The sequence below is a fragment of the Drechmeria coniospora genome, chromosome 03 (genome assembly GCF_001625195.1).
Source record: "Drechmeria coniospora strain ARSEF 6962 chromosome 03, whole genome shotgun sequence".
In the NCBI taxonomy this organism is placed as follows: domain Eukaryota; kingdom Fungi; phylum Ascomycota; class Sordariomycetes; order Hypocreales; family Ophiocordycipitaceae; genus Drechmeria; species Drechmeria coniospora.
In genome coordinates this window covers 2,090,181-2,107,266 of record NC_054391.1, presented here as the reverse complement: position 1 = coordinate 2,107,266, position 17,086 = coordinate 2,090,181, and the positions used below count along the sequence as shown (strand labels likewise).

The 17,086-nt window shown below is 55.6% G+C and overlaps 4 protein-coding genes across 4 annotated transcripts; 3 read left to right on the top strand and 1 right to left on the bottom strand.

Annotated features, from left to right (window-relative positions):
• Positions 1 to 2,896: 2,896 nt before the first annotated feature.
• Positions 2,897 to 4,541, top strand: DCS_06445 (uncharacterized protein; the record flags this gene model as incomplete). The annotated part of the gene is made up of 2 exons (XM_040803735.1): positions 2,897 to 3,122; positions 3,160 to 4,541. The coding sequence occupies 2 exons, from the start codon at positions 2,897 to 2,899 to the stop codon at positions 4,539 to 4,541; spliced, it is 1,608 nt and encodes a 535-aa protein (XP_040653839.1).
• Positions 4,542 to 8,146: 3,605 nt separating this feature from the next.
• DCS_06444 (Sulfatase domain containing protein) lies at positions 8,147 to 10,994 on the top strand (the record flags this gene model as incomplete). Its single annotated transcript, XM_040803734.1, has 3 exons — positions 8,147 to 8,379; positions 8,461 to 8,705; positions 8,773 to 10,994. 3 exons carry the CDS (start codon positions 8,147 to 8,149, stop codon positions 10,992 to 10,994), a joined length of 2,700 nt encoding a protein of 899 aa, XP_040653838.1.
• Positions 10,995 to 12,258: 1,264 nt separating this feature from the next.
• Positions 12,259 to 13,296, top strand: DCS_06443 (uncharacterized protein; the record flags this gene model as incomplete). Its single annotated transcript, XM_040803733.1, has 1 exon — positions 12,259 to 13,296. One exon carries the CDS (start codon positions 12,259 to 12,261, stop codon positions 13,294 to 13,296), a length of 1,038 nt encoding a protein of 345 aa, XP_040653837.1.
• A 1,119-nt stretch (positions 13,297 to 14,415) lies between these two features.
• Positions 14,416 to 15,738, bottom strand: DCS_06442 (ADP-ribosylglycohydrolase; the record flags this gene model as incomplete). Its single annotated transcript, XM_040803732.1, has 1 exon — positions 14,416 to 15,738. One exon carries the CDS (start codon positions 15,736 to 15,738, stop codon positions 14,416 to 14,418), a length of 1,323 nt encoding a protein of 440 aa, XP_040653836.1.
• Positions 15,739 to 17,086: the final 1,348 nt, after the last annotated feature.

Below are 17,086 nucleotides of genomic sequence, written 5' to 3'. Positions count from 1 at the left end.
CCTCTGCACCCCCCCCCCCCAGGGGCGTCGACGGTGACGCGGCTTGGCAATGCTGTCGTTTCAATATGTCTCTGAGAACCTTGTCCTTTCTTCAGCCCTCGGCGAGGTGGGTCGTGACGATAAATTGCAACCCGAGCACGGAGTACTCCGTAATTACCGTGTCCATGCTTCTCACGAAGAGCCCGACCGGCTCGGGGACCTGTCGTCCCAAGCCGGATCCCGCATCTCGGGTACGTGGTGCTTCCTGCCGCGATGTGTACATGGGAGCGAGCACAGGCTGGAGAACAAGGACGCCCTACTCGGCACAGCACGGAGCACAACAAGCACATATGCAACACAGCACCTTGAAGTTCACGCAGGGCGTCGTACAGCGACGCAGGTGCAGATGTCTAGACCTTCATGCCTCCCAAACGACGACGCACTGTGCATGCATCATGCTCGCAGATGAGCGCAATCGCGGCATGGAATAACGTCGGAAATTTCGGCACCATTTTCTTCGGTCACAAGTCCATCCCCCCCTCCTCCGCGGTTGGCAGCACGCTGATGGCAGGGGAGGCAACGACTGCACTGTATAGGAGGGAGTACTACAGGCGCCAGGTGGAGAGAGTCAGCCCGATTTCTTCCGGCGAAAGCACGTATGCGCCCCGGTTCTGAGTGCTGGGTGCCGAATGGTGGGTACTGAGGGCTCGATGCTGAGGGCTGAATGCTGACTGCTGGGTCTTTCCCGCTGCGCAAAACCGTTCTCTTCGTACGAGATACTGGAGATGCCCAGTTCCTTGGCATTTGGAGTGCCAGTGCCGAGAGAGCAAGCGAGCGAGTGCCGTCGAAAACATGAAACTTTGGACAATGGGATGCCTTGTTTTCCTGCTAGGCACTTGCGACTCCCGTCCATTCGCAATAATTATACGGAGTCTGGATGTATCAGGGGATGCCCCCAGCAGTACCGTACAAGTACTCCGTACACCACCCACACCTATACAACATGTATGTACTCCGTGCACCTACACAACATGCATGTATTACTCTTGTACTCCGTACACCTACACAACATATTTGTACGTACACCTACACAATATGTATGTACTCCGTACACGCAGGTATACACAGAGTACGCACAACTCGTCGATTCTTAGGTGCTATTCATAGGTGCTGTCCCTCACAGTTGAGACGTGTATACCAACGAGCCTCGCACAAAGGACATCTGGAGAGACTGGCGGGCCTGGCGCTGCCCGGCTACTGGCAGCACGTCTACTGTATACGGTGGCACTGCTGGCCGCAGGCCATGGGTACCTAGGTGGGTTCTACAGAGTAATTACTAGGTACTGACTGACATGAGGTTGAGTACAAGTAGGTGCGTATGAGCGAGCATCCAGTCCAGCTTGACCAAGGTGCCACCCAGGTACAATAATTAGTACGTCAAGGATGGTGAACCAAACGGTCGCATTTTCTTTGAAGTGTTACCACAAGGACGGCTGTGTTCCATGCCGTTGCAGGCAGTCGCGGGTACATGTACGGAGTACGCATATGCAAGTACAAGAAATGCCCTCGTAGCTGTGCCGTGAGCAGTGTGGCATTAATACTTGCAGTATGCAGAGAGCACCGAGCCATGCCATGCCCTGGCACCCAAACGCCACCGGGATCCAGCCCAACGGCCTGGTCCCTTCTCCTGCCGTCCCCAAATGCCGCCGCCATGAGACTCCATGCTAGGTAGCGAGACCCTTGACCGGCTGCCAAAGTCATGTACGTACTACTAGGTACCAACGTCGCCTAGCAGTGCATGGACAGAAAGTACCTACTAGGTACCTAGAGATACACGCACAGAATTACGGAGTACAGTACATGTCCGGCAGTACATGCACAGTCCGAGGCACCTAAGTAGTAGTCGGTCAGTACAGTACATTACATGTACAGCGTAATGCAGGCAAGCAAGTTAGTGGATGGACCCTGACAGCCGAAGCGTCACAGACCCGATTCACCATCCCCCCAACCAACTACCATGCACACCTCCGCGACCAGCAAAACACCAGCCAGCCACCCGCCCACCACGCTACACAAGGAGTGCTCGTTGGTGCAGTAGGTCTGGGCTTGTCCATCCAAGATACTTCGGACCATATACCCTGCCATGCACGCGGATCAAGGCGTGGGCGCTGGTAGCCGTACGCGTGCGGCACCTACAGCCATCTGCACCCTGCGGCATGCCCGTCGACCTCGGCGGCAACCGGCGACCAAGCAGCAGCTTGACGGCATCTGCTGCGCTGCCCAAAGCCTGGCCAGCCGCCCCAGGCACACGGGAGGCACGCTACAGGTGTAGGCGTGCTCCCATGGCGAGGTAGGTGTGCGTGCACAGTGACAGGTGCGGTGCCCGTACTTACGAGAGGAGGACGAGCGAGCAGGTACCCACGCAGCATGTCCAAGTCCTGCTGCCGGCGAGCCCGTGGCCTCGTTATCGGCATGGACGACGCATGCCGATTGCATCTCTCCGCTGCCTACACATACAGATCGTTTTGCCCGGGTAAGCCACAAGGCGCCATATTAAAGCAGTTACTGCCCCTCCTTTTCCGTCCTCTCGTGCATTGGCGTCCTGCGCCTGCCCGTCTGTGTTTGCCCTGCCAACTCGTCGTCGGTGCTCCTCGCTCGCACACTGCCGTTTCCGTGCCCACCCGCTGCTCTCGAGACGAGCCGCACCTCGTGCCGGTGGCCGGTGAAACGTCGAGGTGACGTCTTGTCGTCGACGCCGTCTGGTCGACGCGAGTCGATGCTTTCCGAACCCCCCTGCCACCCTCGTCCTCGAGCAAGGCGCCTCGGTCGACCGTCGTCCGCCCATGTGACGTGCAACGGCGCCACCGTCGCAACCGACACTCGAAGCGAGCACCTGCTGCCCGACTCTGGCCGCAACATGTCTTCCGTCTCAAGCCCGGCCTCGGTCATGACGCCCGACTCGGATGCCGGCAGCTTGAGGGGTTCCTCGCCGTCGGTCGAGGGCCACGACTGCCGGGCCATGGTTCGTCGTCTCCTATCCCGCTACAGCAGGAACGAGATTGACCAGCTTCTCCGAGAGGAGGGAGGCAAGCCTTCTCCGTCCGCCCGGGCACCTGCGAGACGAAACGCTGACGGCCGCCGGCGTAGGTGGACCGGTGGTGGATCACCATGCCGGCCCAGCGTCTGACCGGGAAGCAACCGTGGCGAGGCACGTCGGACCGGTCCCGAACTCGTCTTCGCCCGCGAGGCAACCGTCCGCCGCCAAAGGCTCATCCTCGTCCGAGGAGCCGGCGGCCGAAAGTCCGACGCAGGCCAAATCCGCCGTCGCCAGGCCGGGCGGCCGCGCACCGCCGTACAAGCAGGACTACCTCTGCGGCTTTTGCTCCGAGATTGGCATCAACAAGACGTGCACGCGACGAAACGACCTGCGTCGCCACATTGATCAGTTCCACAACACCAACGCCCAATGGCTATGCCAGCACCGCGGCTGCCACATGACGTTTGACTGGCAGACGGCCTATCAGATCCACCTCCGGAACGAGCACGGCGGCTCGCAGATGCGCATGGAGGAGGCCAAGGTCCTCCTGTGTCCCCAAACCGTCTTCGCCTGCGGCTACGAGGGCTGCTTCCACCTGCTCGAGGCGCCGACCGATGCCGAAGCTCCGTCGACCTGGAAGACCTACACGACCCATCTCACCAGGCACTGCGAGGAGGGCCGGGCGACGAGACGGTGGTCCTACAGCCACAGGATGCGCAACCTGCTGAGGCAGCACCGCTTCGCGCCCGCCTGGGACGCCACCGTCTCCAAGACCGACCAGAGCCGGCTGCGGTGGGATCCGGTCGCGAGCCGCACGCTGCGCAAGCTTCTCGAAACGAGACATTGGGGTACGCTGTCGAGCCTGATCAACTGCGTCGTCGTCATGGGATCCGCCCGAGACAAGGCCGCCCAGGCCGAGGCCATGCTGCCTCTGCACCTGCCCATCAAGAAGGTGTGCCCCGCGGCCGCCATCAAGCACGAGATGCCGAGCGCCTCTCGCGCGGAGCAACAACCGCCCCAGGACGGCTCGGGGCTCGACCCCCCCCCGTGTGGCTTGACCGACGACAGCTTCGCGCCGTACCCGAGAGCGGCACCGCTGCCTCCCTCGCATCTCTCCAACCCGCTAGCCTTTCAGCCGGCCCTGTCCATGCCGGCAAGGTACGCGAGCTTTGACGGCCACGGAAGTGTCTCGCCGACGACTCCGCCGCAAGCCATGTTCACCATGCCGGCACCAGAGTTGTACCAGCCCGCCGGACAGGTGTCGCAGGTGTCCCAGATGCACCGAGGGTACCTGACCGCCGCGTATGCCGTGTCGCCGATGAACGACGCCGGCGGCGTACTGATGGCCGATGGGTGCGACGCGTCTGCCGTCCCTCGTCGCCAGCCGAGCAGCTGGACCGACGTGTACGGGTCAGGCGGAGGACTCCAGAGCCCAACGCTCACGGATGGGTGCTACGGCGTCGGCCGCTCCCTGAGTCCCGTCGAACGAGACGGCGTCGGGACGTACATGCCGACGCACTCCTGACGGTGCCGGCTTGGATGGGGGGACGGATGATGCTTTCGTCGCCATCTTGGTCGATGGCTACGGCATGAGCGACGGATGAGCGCCTGGGGTGGGCGGACGTGAGGACGGCACGCAGCGACCTGCCATCGACCGCCTGGACCCGATGCGTGCGTGAATGGTGGAGAGAAAAGGCAATGGTCGGTATTCGGACTGCACAGAACGGGCCGGGTAGCGAGCGAGCGGGCAACGCACCGCCAGGCCATACGCACAAACCAGCCCACGATTGTTTGCACGCCACCGTTGGCCGCTGCCTCTCGTCGACTCTGGTTGGACGCAGAATGAACCCCCCGGGAATCGACGGCGAGGCGAGGCGAGGCCATTCCCTCCATCTTGGGCTCGGAATAAATAGGGCAGCCAAAGGCAGAATCCGACATGCGGCGGGACCGTTCTCGTCAAGCTGGGCCGCCTCCCGGGTCAGGACAGAGCGGGCCGATGTTCACTCTCGTGCGGCTTGTACGAACCAGCATAATGAGTCGGGAGTCGGACGAGGTAAAACTTGTTGGATGCCCCCCCCCCCCCCCCCCGCCGCCCCCGCTCCGATGATGAGCTCGAGTGTCAAGAGCGTCAACTGAATGCAATTCGCGACTTGGCATGTCAAAGATATGCGGCACGTGCACGTGGACACTCATACTTGTACTCTGTCCGTAGTTGGTCCATTGGCAACCTTGTTCTCTCGGAAGTGGACATGCGCCCGCAGGTTCGAGTATCGGCAGTCAGTGAGAATGACTCGCGAGGACACAGCCTTTGTGTACGTTTTGTCGATACTATGCAGTATGCTTGCTACCACGTTGGTCGGCGAGAATGTATAGCAGTGCGCACCTGTATTTGCACATTTACCTTGCCTGCAAAACGGAAGATTCATTCGTCAACTTTAAACAGCCCCGTCCAGTTGTCACGTGCCACGTGCAGTTCCGCTTTATTGCTGTAACTTGGATGCGATAACCAGATAATATTTTGCATTGCGTACCAAGTTATATGTTGGCAAGTGCCAATGTGTCGGAATCTGTACGAGCACAGGGTAGCTATCGCGTGCCGTGTCCACGGTATGACATGTACCAAGTATTAATACATATACTCCGTACTTCAGTACACCTACATTGCATCCGTTGTTATTTACATCCTTAAACGGCGTGCTATCTGCAGCAAGCGGCCTATCTGATAGACAATCCAGGCACCAAATGCGGCGGATCCCCAGTAGCTTGACGCGACAGCAAAGCCCTCCTCGTGCGGCTACGCGCTCTGAGATGCATAAAACCACCGTGCATTCGCTCCGCATTATTGGGGAAGTTGTTGATGGCGAGTGTCGCTATGCGTGCACTCGTGCTCATGAGCACATACGCATTTGCACTGCAATTGCAAGTTTCTCTCCCGTAGGTGTACTGCAAGTGGACTGTACATGCCCTTGGCGTTAATACAGCATGCTGGAAACTGTGCGGTGGCAGTGAATCCCCGCCACGCGTCCGCCCATGATGAGAGGCTTGTGGCGCAGGCTCCTTTGTTCGCATGCGAAACGGAACACCCGGAACAATCAAATGGCTGCGGTCGGCCCGCGGAGGTTTCAGCCAAATATAGCCTAGCAAGCGGGGCACCGCCGCTGCTCCAGCCGTCCTCTCCCCGATTGGTGTGGCGGGCGGGAACCTGCCGTCACGCTTCTGGCATTTGCCCCCTCGGCCGCCAGCCCCTTTCTTTCTCTGCCCATGTGGCGTACAGAGTAATACAGCATCGCTACCCGTCATGCACACGTGGGACCGGCTAGGTGAGTATGGGATGCCAACACGCTACGTACTTGCATGCAAAACTGGTAGATGTATTCCGTACGGAGTACAGTACTTCCATGCATCTATTCTACCTCGGTATCCGTTTGGCAGTGTGCACGTAAGTACTTGCACACCTACATGTACAGTAATTAGTAGTATACTTACTCCGTACCAAGCGTTGCCAAGCTGAACGGGTACCCAAAACCGAGTGCGAAATCGGGCAGCAGATGCACTACAAGCAGGGCAAGTACAGTACTAGATACCTAGTATCTAGTACTCCGAGGTACGGACAACTTGTGCATGTACTTAAGTACGTACACTTGGTAATGGTGCCATCATGTACTTGTACAAGTACGGAGTGCGGAGCAAGCAAGTACTGTACAGTACTTATGAGAACTCCGTGCATGCAAGTACCCCGAACACCTGCACGCATACTAACCAGTATTAACCGACTCCAACGATTCCTGAATCCTTCCGACATATTCACGCACCTAAACGATCACCTGCCCATGGCCCTGTAGAGGTACGAAGATGCCTGCAGGGACAGCTGTACAGTACATGCATTACTTGGTGCAATCCTGTACTGTGCGCATTTGCATCTGCAGCGCATTAATGCAGTACATGAGCGTACGTACCATCGATCGATCCTCTCCTCATCAACAGTCTGAGGAAGTCATTGCTTGACGCATGAGACCTTTCTGACGTCCGCTGCAAGAAGTAACAGCCGGGCATAAATCGCCCGAGCCGCCTCAGATCCGTGGTAAATTCGTTAGTACAGTGTACATGTACCTGTACTCTGTACATGCTACTCCCTACTCCCTACTCCATTGTTGTATGTACTTGTACTTGTACGGAGTACCACCCACCAATTTACTGTGCATTTTGCATATCGCAGTGCCCGAAAATGCAATTCTCGTATATGTATATAAAGGTGGTGTACTTGACGGAGCCGGCGTACGAGATAGGCATCGTACAACGACAATCATGAGGGACATGTTGCCTCCGCCTCCACCAGGTAGCCAACCAACCATCCTACCAACCATACTACCAACCATCCTACCAACCATCCTACCATCCTACCAACTATCCAACCATCCTACCAACTATCCTACCAACTATTCTACCGACCATCCTCCCGTGAACCAAAGTATCGTACTGTACTCGTACCTCTACAGACATGTACCTCGGAAGCATACTACTTGTGCTCGTAGTACGTATTAAGAATTAATCACTGCAAGCAAGTACCAATATTACCTACTGCACTGAGCAAGTACTTGCACCTCCAGGTAAGTACTGTACTGTATTGTACTGTACTGTGCATGAAAGGAGGTACCTACCATATAAGTACATGTATTACTACTCCGTAAATATAAACACCTTCAGTACGGAGTACGGAGTACTCAGGTGTATACTGGTACGGTGTAATTAATAAACAAGTACTTATAGCACTCCCTAGAGTGCCCCGTAATTAGTGCCCATTCAAGAGATGCGGCCCGTTCGTTCTCGTGTGTCCACCCCCCCCCCCGATCGTCGCCCCTCCCCCGCTTTTCCTCCGCTGCATTATCACTTACTTACATGCACAAGTTACTCCGTACTTCGTATATCATTATATGTACATGTCCAGAAATGGCTGTTCTGCTGCCCCGTGCCCCTTCTACAGGTATTAATTAATTGACGCTCTTTGAATCCTTGGCCATTCTCCTCAGGTACGGTGCACCATTTTTGCTCGTCACAATCACCCTCGCCGCCCTCGCCGTCTCGCCTCGCCAACTCGTGTCCGCCTCCCAGTTGCCCTCATGTTGGCCCGGGATGCATCCAACGCTCGCCTCTCTCATTTTCGCCATCTTCTCCGTATCCGTCCTTTCCACAAAGCTCCTTCGCCTGTACCTAAATGCTCACTCCTTCTCCGCCGTCGCCTTCGTCATCTTCCTACCGATATTCGTCCTGCCCGACGCCGTCTTGATATGTTCTGAGTGGCTATTTCTGCGCCGCAAGAATGGCACCTTGCCGTTCATGGCCTTCGCTGTCGCATGCCTGATCAGGTACTTGCTCTCTCGATGAGAGTCTCCTTCCCTGCTTCTCCCGTGGAATTTTGCTGATCAAGGTCGACGCGTCATCATCAGCCTAATCACCTTCTTTGCAGCCACCTCCCAGCTGAGCTTCTTTTGGCAGACGGGTGGTGAGATCGAATGGTCCGATGCCGCCTCCTTCGCCCTCCACGGCGAGGGTCGCAAGGTGCTCCTGAGCGGTTCCGGCACCGCAATCGTCGTCAGCGGTGTCATTCTTGCCATTTCCTGGACCGTCCAGACCATGCTCTATCGAGCCGTGGGCATCCTGCTGGTAACCGTTGAGGACCATCTCGTCTCGAGTACGCCTGCCAGCTCTTTCCCTCCTCTACACTCTTCCTTCATGCTTCCGTTGACAAACTGGCACAGTCTTTCGATGGACCCTGCGAAAGCTGGGATGGGAAGCGTATGCCAAGCAAGGCGATGAATCCTTTCTGCCCCTGAGAGAGTATGTGTACGACAGCGATTCCGATTCCGATGATACGGCGAGCGAACGCACACTTCCCGTCGGAGGGGGCAATCTCACTCCGGATCGACCCATGACTCGACGGTGCCTCGTGTCCTGGGGAGTGGCCATCGCCGCACTCGTAACCTTTGTCGGCAATGTTTTGATATTCGACCCCGATCGTCCATATGGTCGCGTTCTCACCACGCTTCCCCTTCCCTTGCTCGACACCTTCAAGACAAAGCACATTGCATGCTCCGGGAGTGCATGGCCGCTCCCAGAACTCATCCAGCGGCAAAATTGGGAGCTGCCTGAGGGGTACTTCAAGGGCTGGGCTCCCGGCCTTGACAATCACTTCGCGCGCACGTATAGGGAGAGGAGGCCAGCTTGGCTACCCCGACCAGTTCCCTCCGGCTTCTCCAGATGGGATCCGGAGACGAGGCGTTTGATGAAGGACAACGCCAACGGCTCATCGTCCCCGACAACCACGGCAGCCCTACACGATGGCTCCTCGTCGACACTCGCTCATGATGGCAGGTGTCCCGAACCTGTTGTCGACGATCCCTTTTACAACCCAATCAACGACCCGATGAAGATCAGCAACCTGGCAAACGACCTCCTGCAACCTCTGCGGGAGACACTCGAGTCGGTGGATATAAAACACATTGCCCTCATTCAGATGGAGAGCATGCGTGAGGAACTGTTTCCTCTTCGCCATGGGTCGGATTTTCACCGACTAATCATGAAGTCTCACGACGAGCTGGACTATGACGCCACCAACGATCTGCTATCTCGCCTTACTGTCAACACGGAGAAACTTACCGGCATGGCGGGAAATTTCAAGAGCCGAGACGGCCAGCCGTTTACCCGCAAGTCGACGGAGTGGAACGATACGACTGACGCCGGCTTTGGGGGCATCAACATTGTTGGTGCGCACACGACGAGCAGCGTCTCAACCAAGAGCACGGCCGCCATCCACTGTGGCATCTGGCCCATGCCGGTAGACATGTTTGAAGAGTCCGAGTCGCAGAACTACCAACCCTGCATCCCCCAGATTCTAGAGCTTTTCAACAGCATGAAGCAAAACTCTTCCGGATCCGATTACCGCCATCGTCAGTGGTATCCTGCCTTTTTCCAGTCAGTCACCGACCGCTATGACAGACAGGACGTCTTCGACAGTCGAATCGGCTTCAAGCACATCGTGACAAAGGCTCGTATCGAGGAAGACGGGTCAAAGAATTCTGGCCTCGAAGAAATCAACTATTTTGGATATCCAGAACCGGTTTTGAAGCGATATCTAAGGGACTACATTGCAAAGGCGACAGCTGACGACCAGCGCATGTTCCTATCGCACTTCACCAGCACGACACACCATCCGTGGGCAACGCCCAAGTCGTTCAAGACCTTGGACTACATGGGCTCCGCCCACGGCGGCTTGACGGACTCGCACAAGGATATGAACAAGTACCTTAACACGATACGCTGGAACGATGCCTGGCTGGGCGATTTGATGCAAATGCTTGACGATCATGGTATTGCCAACGAGACCCTGGTTGTACTTGTTGGCGACCATGGCCAAGCCTTTTCTGAGGACTTCCAGAAGACGGGAACGTACGAGAATGGTCACATCAGCAACTTTCGAGTCCCTATTACTTTTCGCCACCCCCACATCCCTCGGGTGCAGCATGTCGTGAACGCGACTTCGATAAGCATTATCCCTACTATTCTCGACCTTCTCATCAGCACCGGCTCGCTCAACAAGCAGGACACGGCGGCCGCTTCGGACCTGATCCAGGACTTTGAGGGTCAGTCCCTCATTCGGCCGTACAAGACAACGTACAACGGCCGTCGGGCCTGGAACTTTGGCATCGTTAACCCGGGCGGCCGGATGCTTTCCGTGACCTCGGCAGATGCACCGTGGCGACTCGTGTTGCCTCTCGACGGAAAGACAGAGTACGTCTTCAGTGACATGGGGAAAGATCCTCTCGAACTGGATCGCATGCTGCGATGGTCCATGAATAGCCTCGTGTCCGAGGTGCGGCGGAAATACGGCGAGGGCGCGGCAACCTGGCTCGCCGAGGCAGAGCCGGTAGCACGGTGGTGGGGGATGGAGCGAAAACGGCTCTGGCAGTACGAGGAGAAGTAATCTTCCATTATTGCCCGGCTGTAGGATTGTATAGCGGCGGTGATTTTCTGAGAGTTCGAAGCATGGTGGATGGTGTTCATACTATGGCTGGCTGGAGACTTGATTTGCATGCATTTCACTTGCATTTTGCGCCCTTGATTGCATACAGCGGAGTTTGTTTGGGTCCATGGGTGGGTGGTTTAGATGGCATGGCAACTATATTGGGTACTCACGCTGAGCGTGGATAGTAAATTGAATCAGCCAAGGCATTATTCAGACCTACTTGACCCCATTGATCCGCTTCAGAACATCGTCGAAGAAGGAGTTTGAGAAAGTGTAGCAGCATAGCTGTTGTCGACTTGCTGCCACTTCATGTCAACTCGAGCTGCGCGATCCGGCAGCAAAAGCACCCGCCACTCTTGAAGGAGACCGATGAGATTTCGAGTCTATTCCATCAGCCAATACTCGTAGCGTTCAGCTAGATTCATTGCGGCTGAGGAATCTTGTTGGCAGATCAGGACTTTCCAAATCTTTCTTGCCAGCGGCATATTCACTGCAGCCAGCCCGGAGGCGGAACCGATATCAGTGAATGCGGGCAAGTTGATGGCGGATTTCCTAGATAGAGTCGTCGAGAGACTGGATTCACTACCATCTGTGCTTTTCCATATCAAGGGCACCAGTTTAAATAGTATCTCGTATTGCTGCCTATAAATTGATTCGATGAAATGGACTGGCCACTGCTGCTTTCTTCCCTTCTCCAACATCTGTACATACTATCGCCAGACCTTGCCATTCCCGCTGGTCATCGAAGACATCAGCGTTCCTCCGATTCTTAATTGAAACAAATTCAACGAGGAAATCAACGAGGAAATCAAGGAGAATGAGATCGGCAATGAAAGGCAACGTGGAAGGAGCCGGGTTGGAAACTTGTCACGGCAACAATCACCTCCAAGCTCACTTTCACTTTTGCGGAACAGATGGACGTCTGACGCCCAGTCCATATGCCGTCGAGTATTTTTCTCCCGAGGTGCAAACGAGCCTCAGCCGATACGATCAGGGAGACAATGCCTTCGTTCATAGTCGCTTGGAGAGCATATCATCAAACGAGAGCGACGGTTCAAGTCCTGCAAGCCGCATTCCGAGCAGATCAATACCTACCTTCAACGGCGTTCCGTGCCGAGATGTGCTAGAAGCTGTTGAGAGGAAGATGCAATTCATCAGTTTAGCGGGTGAGAGCACAAACTCTCCAATAAAGTATCGCTTCCATGGCAGCCAGTTTGCCAGGATGGAAAACTTGGCTAGCCACTGTGTTTCTGCGACGATGACGCCGCATCAAAACGGCGACTTGCACGATGAATGCCCTAACCGCAGCACCGATGCAATACTCGACGGATATCTTCCTCGATCTGCCCTGTCTAAAATTCGACCGCATCTCCCCATGAGAGGAGAGATCGCTCTTCACGTCCCGTCAGCTGCCCCCAATCCCCCATCTCATGCTTCCGAGCAGCACATGACTTCAACTGCCACAAAAGCTGAACAGGTGCTTACGCTGAAGGGGTCCAAGGTCTTCACCCCCATGAGGGCACTTCAGAACTTGGAGAAGGTAGCGCAGAAAAGCGTTGCTGGGCTGGGTTGGTCGCACCAGAGTCTATCTCACAAGTTCTCGAACAACTACCGTGGGCAGCATACGGACAAGAATGCCGGACGTGAAGACCTACCTGACGAGCTCAACTGCTCCCTCTGGCTGACGAATCTCCCGGCGGACCTCAGCTATCCCGAGCTCATCACGGCGATTGGCGCCCGCGGCCGTGTGTACGGTACCTTTATCAATTACCCCGACAACAAGCAATTCCGTACAGCGGCCGCCAAGGTCGTATTCTTCACGCATGAACCCGCGCAGCGACTCAAGGCCGAATCATGGTCTCGTGGGTTCTATATCCGCGACCACCGCGTACGCATCTCTTACAACCGCATCAAGAGCGCCACGCAGCCGACCTCACGGCAGAAGAACTCGCGCGTGCTGCTTATTACTGGCCGTGTCGATTTCGTCAACATTGAAAGCATCCGTGCCTGGCTCAACGAGCGAATCATTTGGCAAGAAGATAGGGCCATTGAGCTCATCAGGGCCAAAGACCGCGCAGTCGTCGAGTGGCGATTCTGCAGCTACCGCAACCAGGCCGAAATGGCCAAACTAGCACTCGAGAAGGAGCGTCCAACAGGATTTGAGATGGTCGAGTTCGGCGAGGATCCGTGCGAAAAGGGCGATACAATGGCCTCATACGGTGTTGCTGCCGAGAGGATCATGGGCGCAGCATCATATTAGAGTCTGCCGCCTGCTCCAGATGCATCGCACACGGACAATGATATGAATGGCGAAGATTTTCGAGGCCATCTGGTACAGGAGACGAGATTTGCATGGCTATGAAGGTGTACGACAGGTATGTGTCGCCAAGTTGATGAGATATGGATGACAATGTTTAGAAGGTTGGAACTGCCGACTCGATAAACGAGTGCAGTGGTACCGTTGTGGCCTCCGAATTGATACAAGAATCACCGGGTCTGATAAACTCTCGCACAAATCTATCATGACTGCCGGGTAAGGTTTCATGGCGAAGAAGCCCTGGCGGCTGATTCTGGGTCACAGATGACGTGACCGAGGTGTCAGGGGCGGTCTTTGCCAGGGGACGACGGGGTTGGAAGGGATACATGGGCTGCAGGGATAAAACTCATATACTTGGATACAGACAGATTCCCGTGAGAGGGATTCTGCTGACTGTGGCAAGATGAGTCAACCGGCAATGCTATTTGAAGGCATGGCGACTAAGACTTGTCGTGGTTGGGTATCAGCCACCGTAATGCTGTTTCTTGTCACTGGTGGGAGCATCATCGAGGCTCCAATCCGGGTGGGGTGACCAAACGACGTTGTATTGACGCGAAGCGGCCGCCTCGAGATGATTAGTGGAAGCTCCAGCTATTCGTCGGATGTGATGATGATACCGATGACTGAGTAGCTATGAGTGCTGAATGACAAGACAGAACGCATGACGATGGGGTATCGCTGGTCGGCTTGGGGCTGACACTTCCACACCTGCAACCGATGATGAATAGAAGATTCTAGATACTGAGTAGGTGTATGTACTCCGTAACAGATACTACTTGTAGTTCAAGACAAAATCGTCAATGGCTCCCGCACTATTCAGCAATGCCAAGTGCTAAACAGGAAAGAGGGCCTTCAGGAATCACGTCGTGCCCCCGGGACACGTAGCCAGTATGCACAACGGCGACGCACCGTCCACCAAAGCGCCGACCACTAGTATGAGTTCATTTCTATTATATTCACTTCTTCCAGGAAAAAATGCAGTGCAAGGCATCAACGTGCCTATCTATGCATGAGGACAATATCGAGGGTACGACTAGGACAGTTCCCAGCAAGGTAGGTGGTCTACTTCCGCCTGAACCACTTGCTCTTCTTCTCTGTGTCTTCCTTGGATCTCTCGTTCCGCCTCTGCCCGTCCTGGGCCATCCGTGCCTGCAGCTCCATAACCTTCCTCTCCATATCTGCCTCTGTCGGCATTGGCCTCCCTCCGTCCGGCGCCGTGTCCTTATCCTCTGATCCCTTGTAGCTCCCCTCCGTGACGCCCAGCATCTGGCACAGGCCCTCGGCCTTATTCATCAGCCATGAGCCGTACCGCAGGCCGTTTCGCCAATGCGTCGGCAAGGCGCTGTAGCCGACGTAGGCGCCGACTAGGGCGCCCGCGAAGCATGCGTTTGTGTCGGCATCCCCACCGCACATGATGAGATTCGTCACGAGCCGCTCGAAGATGGTCGCCTGGGAAGAGAGTGTGGCGTCCGAGGATCGCATGGCAAGCCTAAGCAGGTGAATGCCAGACCCAAGCGTCTTGTACACGTAGCCCAACTTCATGGAGTCGTCGAGCTGCAGCACCTCGAGCCCGTCGACTCTGACGTGCCGGCGCAACTCGGCAATATCCAGGTCCGGCTCGGCGCCGCGTGACGTATCCTGCAGCCCACGTTCCCTGTACCCGGCGTACCAAGCGATGGCTTGCTCGACGAGGACGTCGATGTCCTCCTCTCGGCAAACCTCGTGCAGGACCAGGCTCCGAACCAGGGCCGTGCCGATGGCGCATGAGATGATGCATCGGGGATCGACGTGGGTGACGACGGAAAAGTCGGCGGCCAGCTGAAAGGTCTCATCCACGCTCTTGTCGAGACAGACGAGCGCCAGCGGGTGGGTGCGCATCAGACTCCCATTCGGAGCGGCGTTGTATTTTGAGTTGGTCCAGTGTTGCCTCGCCGTGCCCTCGGGATCGTCGAGGTACCCTTTCGTCCGGACGATGGACCCTACGGTTCGCCCTAGGCCGAGGGGCAGAGTGTCGAGCGCTCGCAGCCCATACCGAACCCAGATGTGCAGCCGCGATGCCAGGTCGCCTGGGCTGGACAGCCCTAGATTGCTGTGAAGGCAGGAGAGGAGGATGAGCAGCGCGTGGTCCGTATCGTCGGTCCATTCACCTGGCTCGTGCGGCCCGCGGTGAGAATCCCGTCGAAATGGCGTCGCTTCTGATGGCGGAGCGAGAACAAACCTGCGCTCGGGATACGACTTGGCCGACACCTCGGCCGAGAGAAACTCGGTATACAGGCCTATGGCATCGCCGAGGGCCGAGCCAAAGAGACAACCGATAATACGGTCGTGGAGGCTCGTCTTGGCGAGAGCGAGCGCGCCTTGCTCCGATAGCTTGAATCGTGCCATTGGGTTGGAGTTGTGGTTGGGGTTCTATTGCAGGGACGCTGAGCACTGTTGGGACGAGGACGACGATGATGATGCGGAGATCATCCAAGGAACGACGAATAGGAAAAAACACCTCTCGGGCCGCTTCCGTTACCTTTCCCACGACCACTCCGATCCTATTCACGGTGTTTCCTGTTCACGGGGATTCCATTTAGGCATGTACAATTTGATCTAGCGGTGAGGGCTGGGCGAGTAATCGTCATACCTGAAATACAGTGGCCGCGAAAGCGAGCGAGCCCGTCTAGGCGCTAGCCAAGCAATCAGGCAGTCATGTCTTTTGGTCAAACTACTACAAGTATTAATTACTACATGTACTCCGTGGGTACCGCCAAAGTGTCTCTGCATGTGCTCCGTACTTGTACTGTACTGGTACTGTACTTGTACTGTGCTTGTACGAGTACAGCATATGCCCAGTACAGAAGGTCAAGTAGTTGGCTGTAATACTTGGTTCGGTTCGCATCGGTGCAGTAATCATCAGCACCCAAGTACGTACAAGGGTGTGTAGAGTACCTAGTAGGTACTACTGTAATACAATAAAGTACTCCCTACTCCGTATAAGCACTGTAGTAAGTAATACTGTAGTATTCGGCGACGAAAATGAACAGGATCCGCTAGACTCATCATGAATCGTGCTTATTACCGCGCCGTCGTACTCTTCATTTTCCCCATTTACAGTTGATACAACATTCGAAATAGCTCTCATCGACCTTTGCAGTCCAACTTTCTAGCCGATGCTATAGCCATCATGTCCTTGCTCCGTGATTTACCTGAAGTGCTATCGAAAACACACAACTATTCTACTACGATGGGACTCGAGTAATGGGGTATATACCACATGAACGCGATCATGGCCATCATCAATAACTACTTCCAAGTTCATTCGTGCCCCCTGCTGTTCTATTATCCGGCCCTGACGAAATCGTATTCTGTCGAATCGAATCTGACAAGCCTCACCACGGTGTAGCGGCAGGTCCACGTCTTGGACCTTGTGTGCACGTCGCTTCTAGAACGGACATGGAGCCATTCACGGGACCATGATGTACAATAAACCGCAAATTTGGGCATCTTTTCCTCGAGTGCAATTAGAAGAATTTAACAATGCTCAAAGCCAGTGAAGACGCAGCTCTTTAGTCACCGTTCTGAAATTCATGAAATATATTTGTCGTGATAGTATTGTGCCGCAGAAGCGTGACTGTGGAGTGTGCCATGCGCCATATTAAAAAAAAGATGGCAAGAGTGTGCAGTGTGATCCTCTTGCTGAGAACAAGCGACAGTGTCTTCCAGCTCAGATGCAAAATTGGTGCGGCGA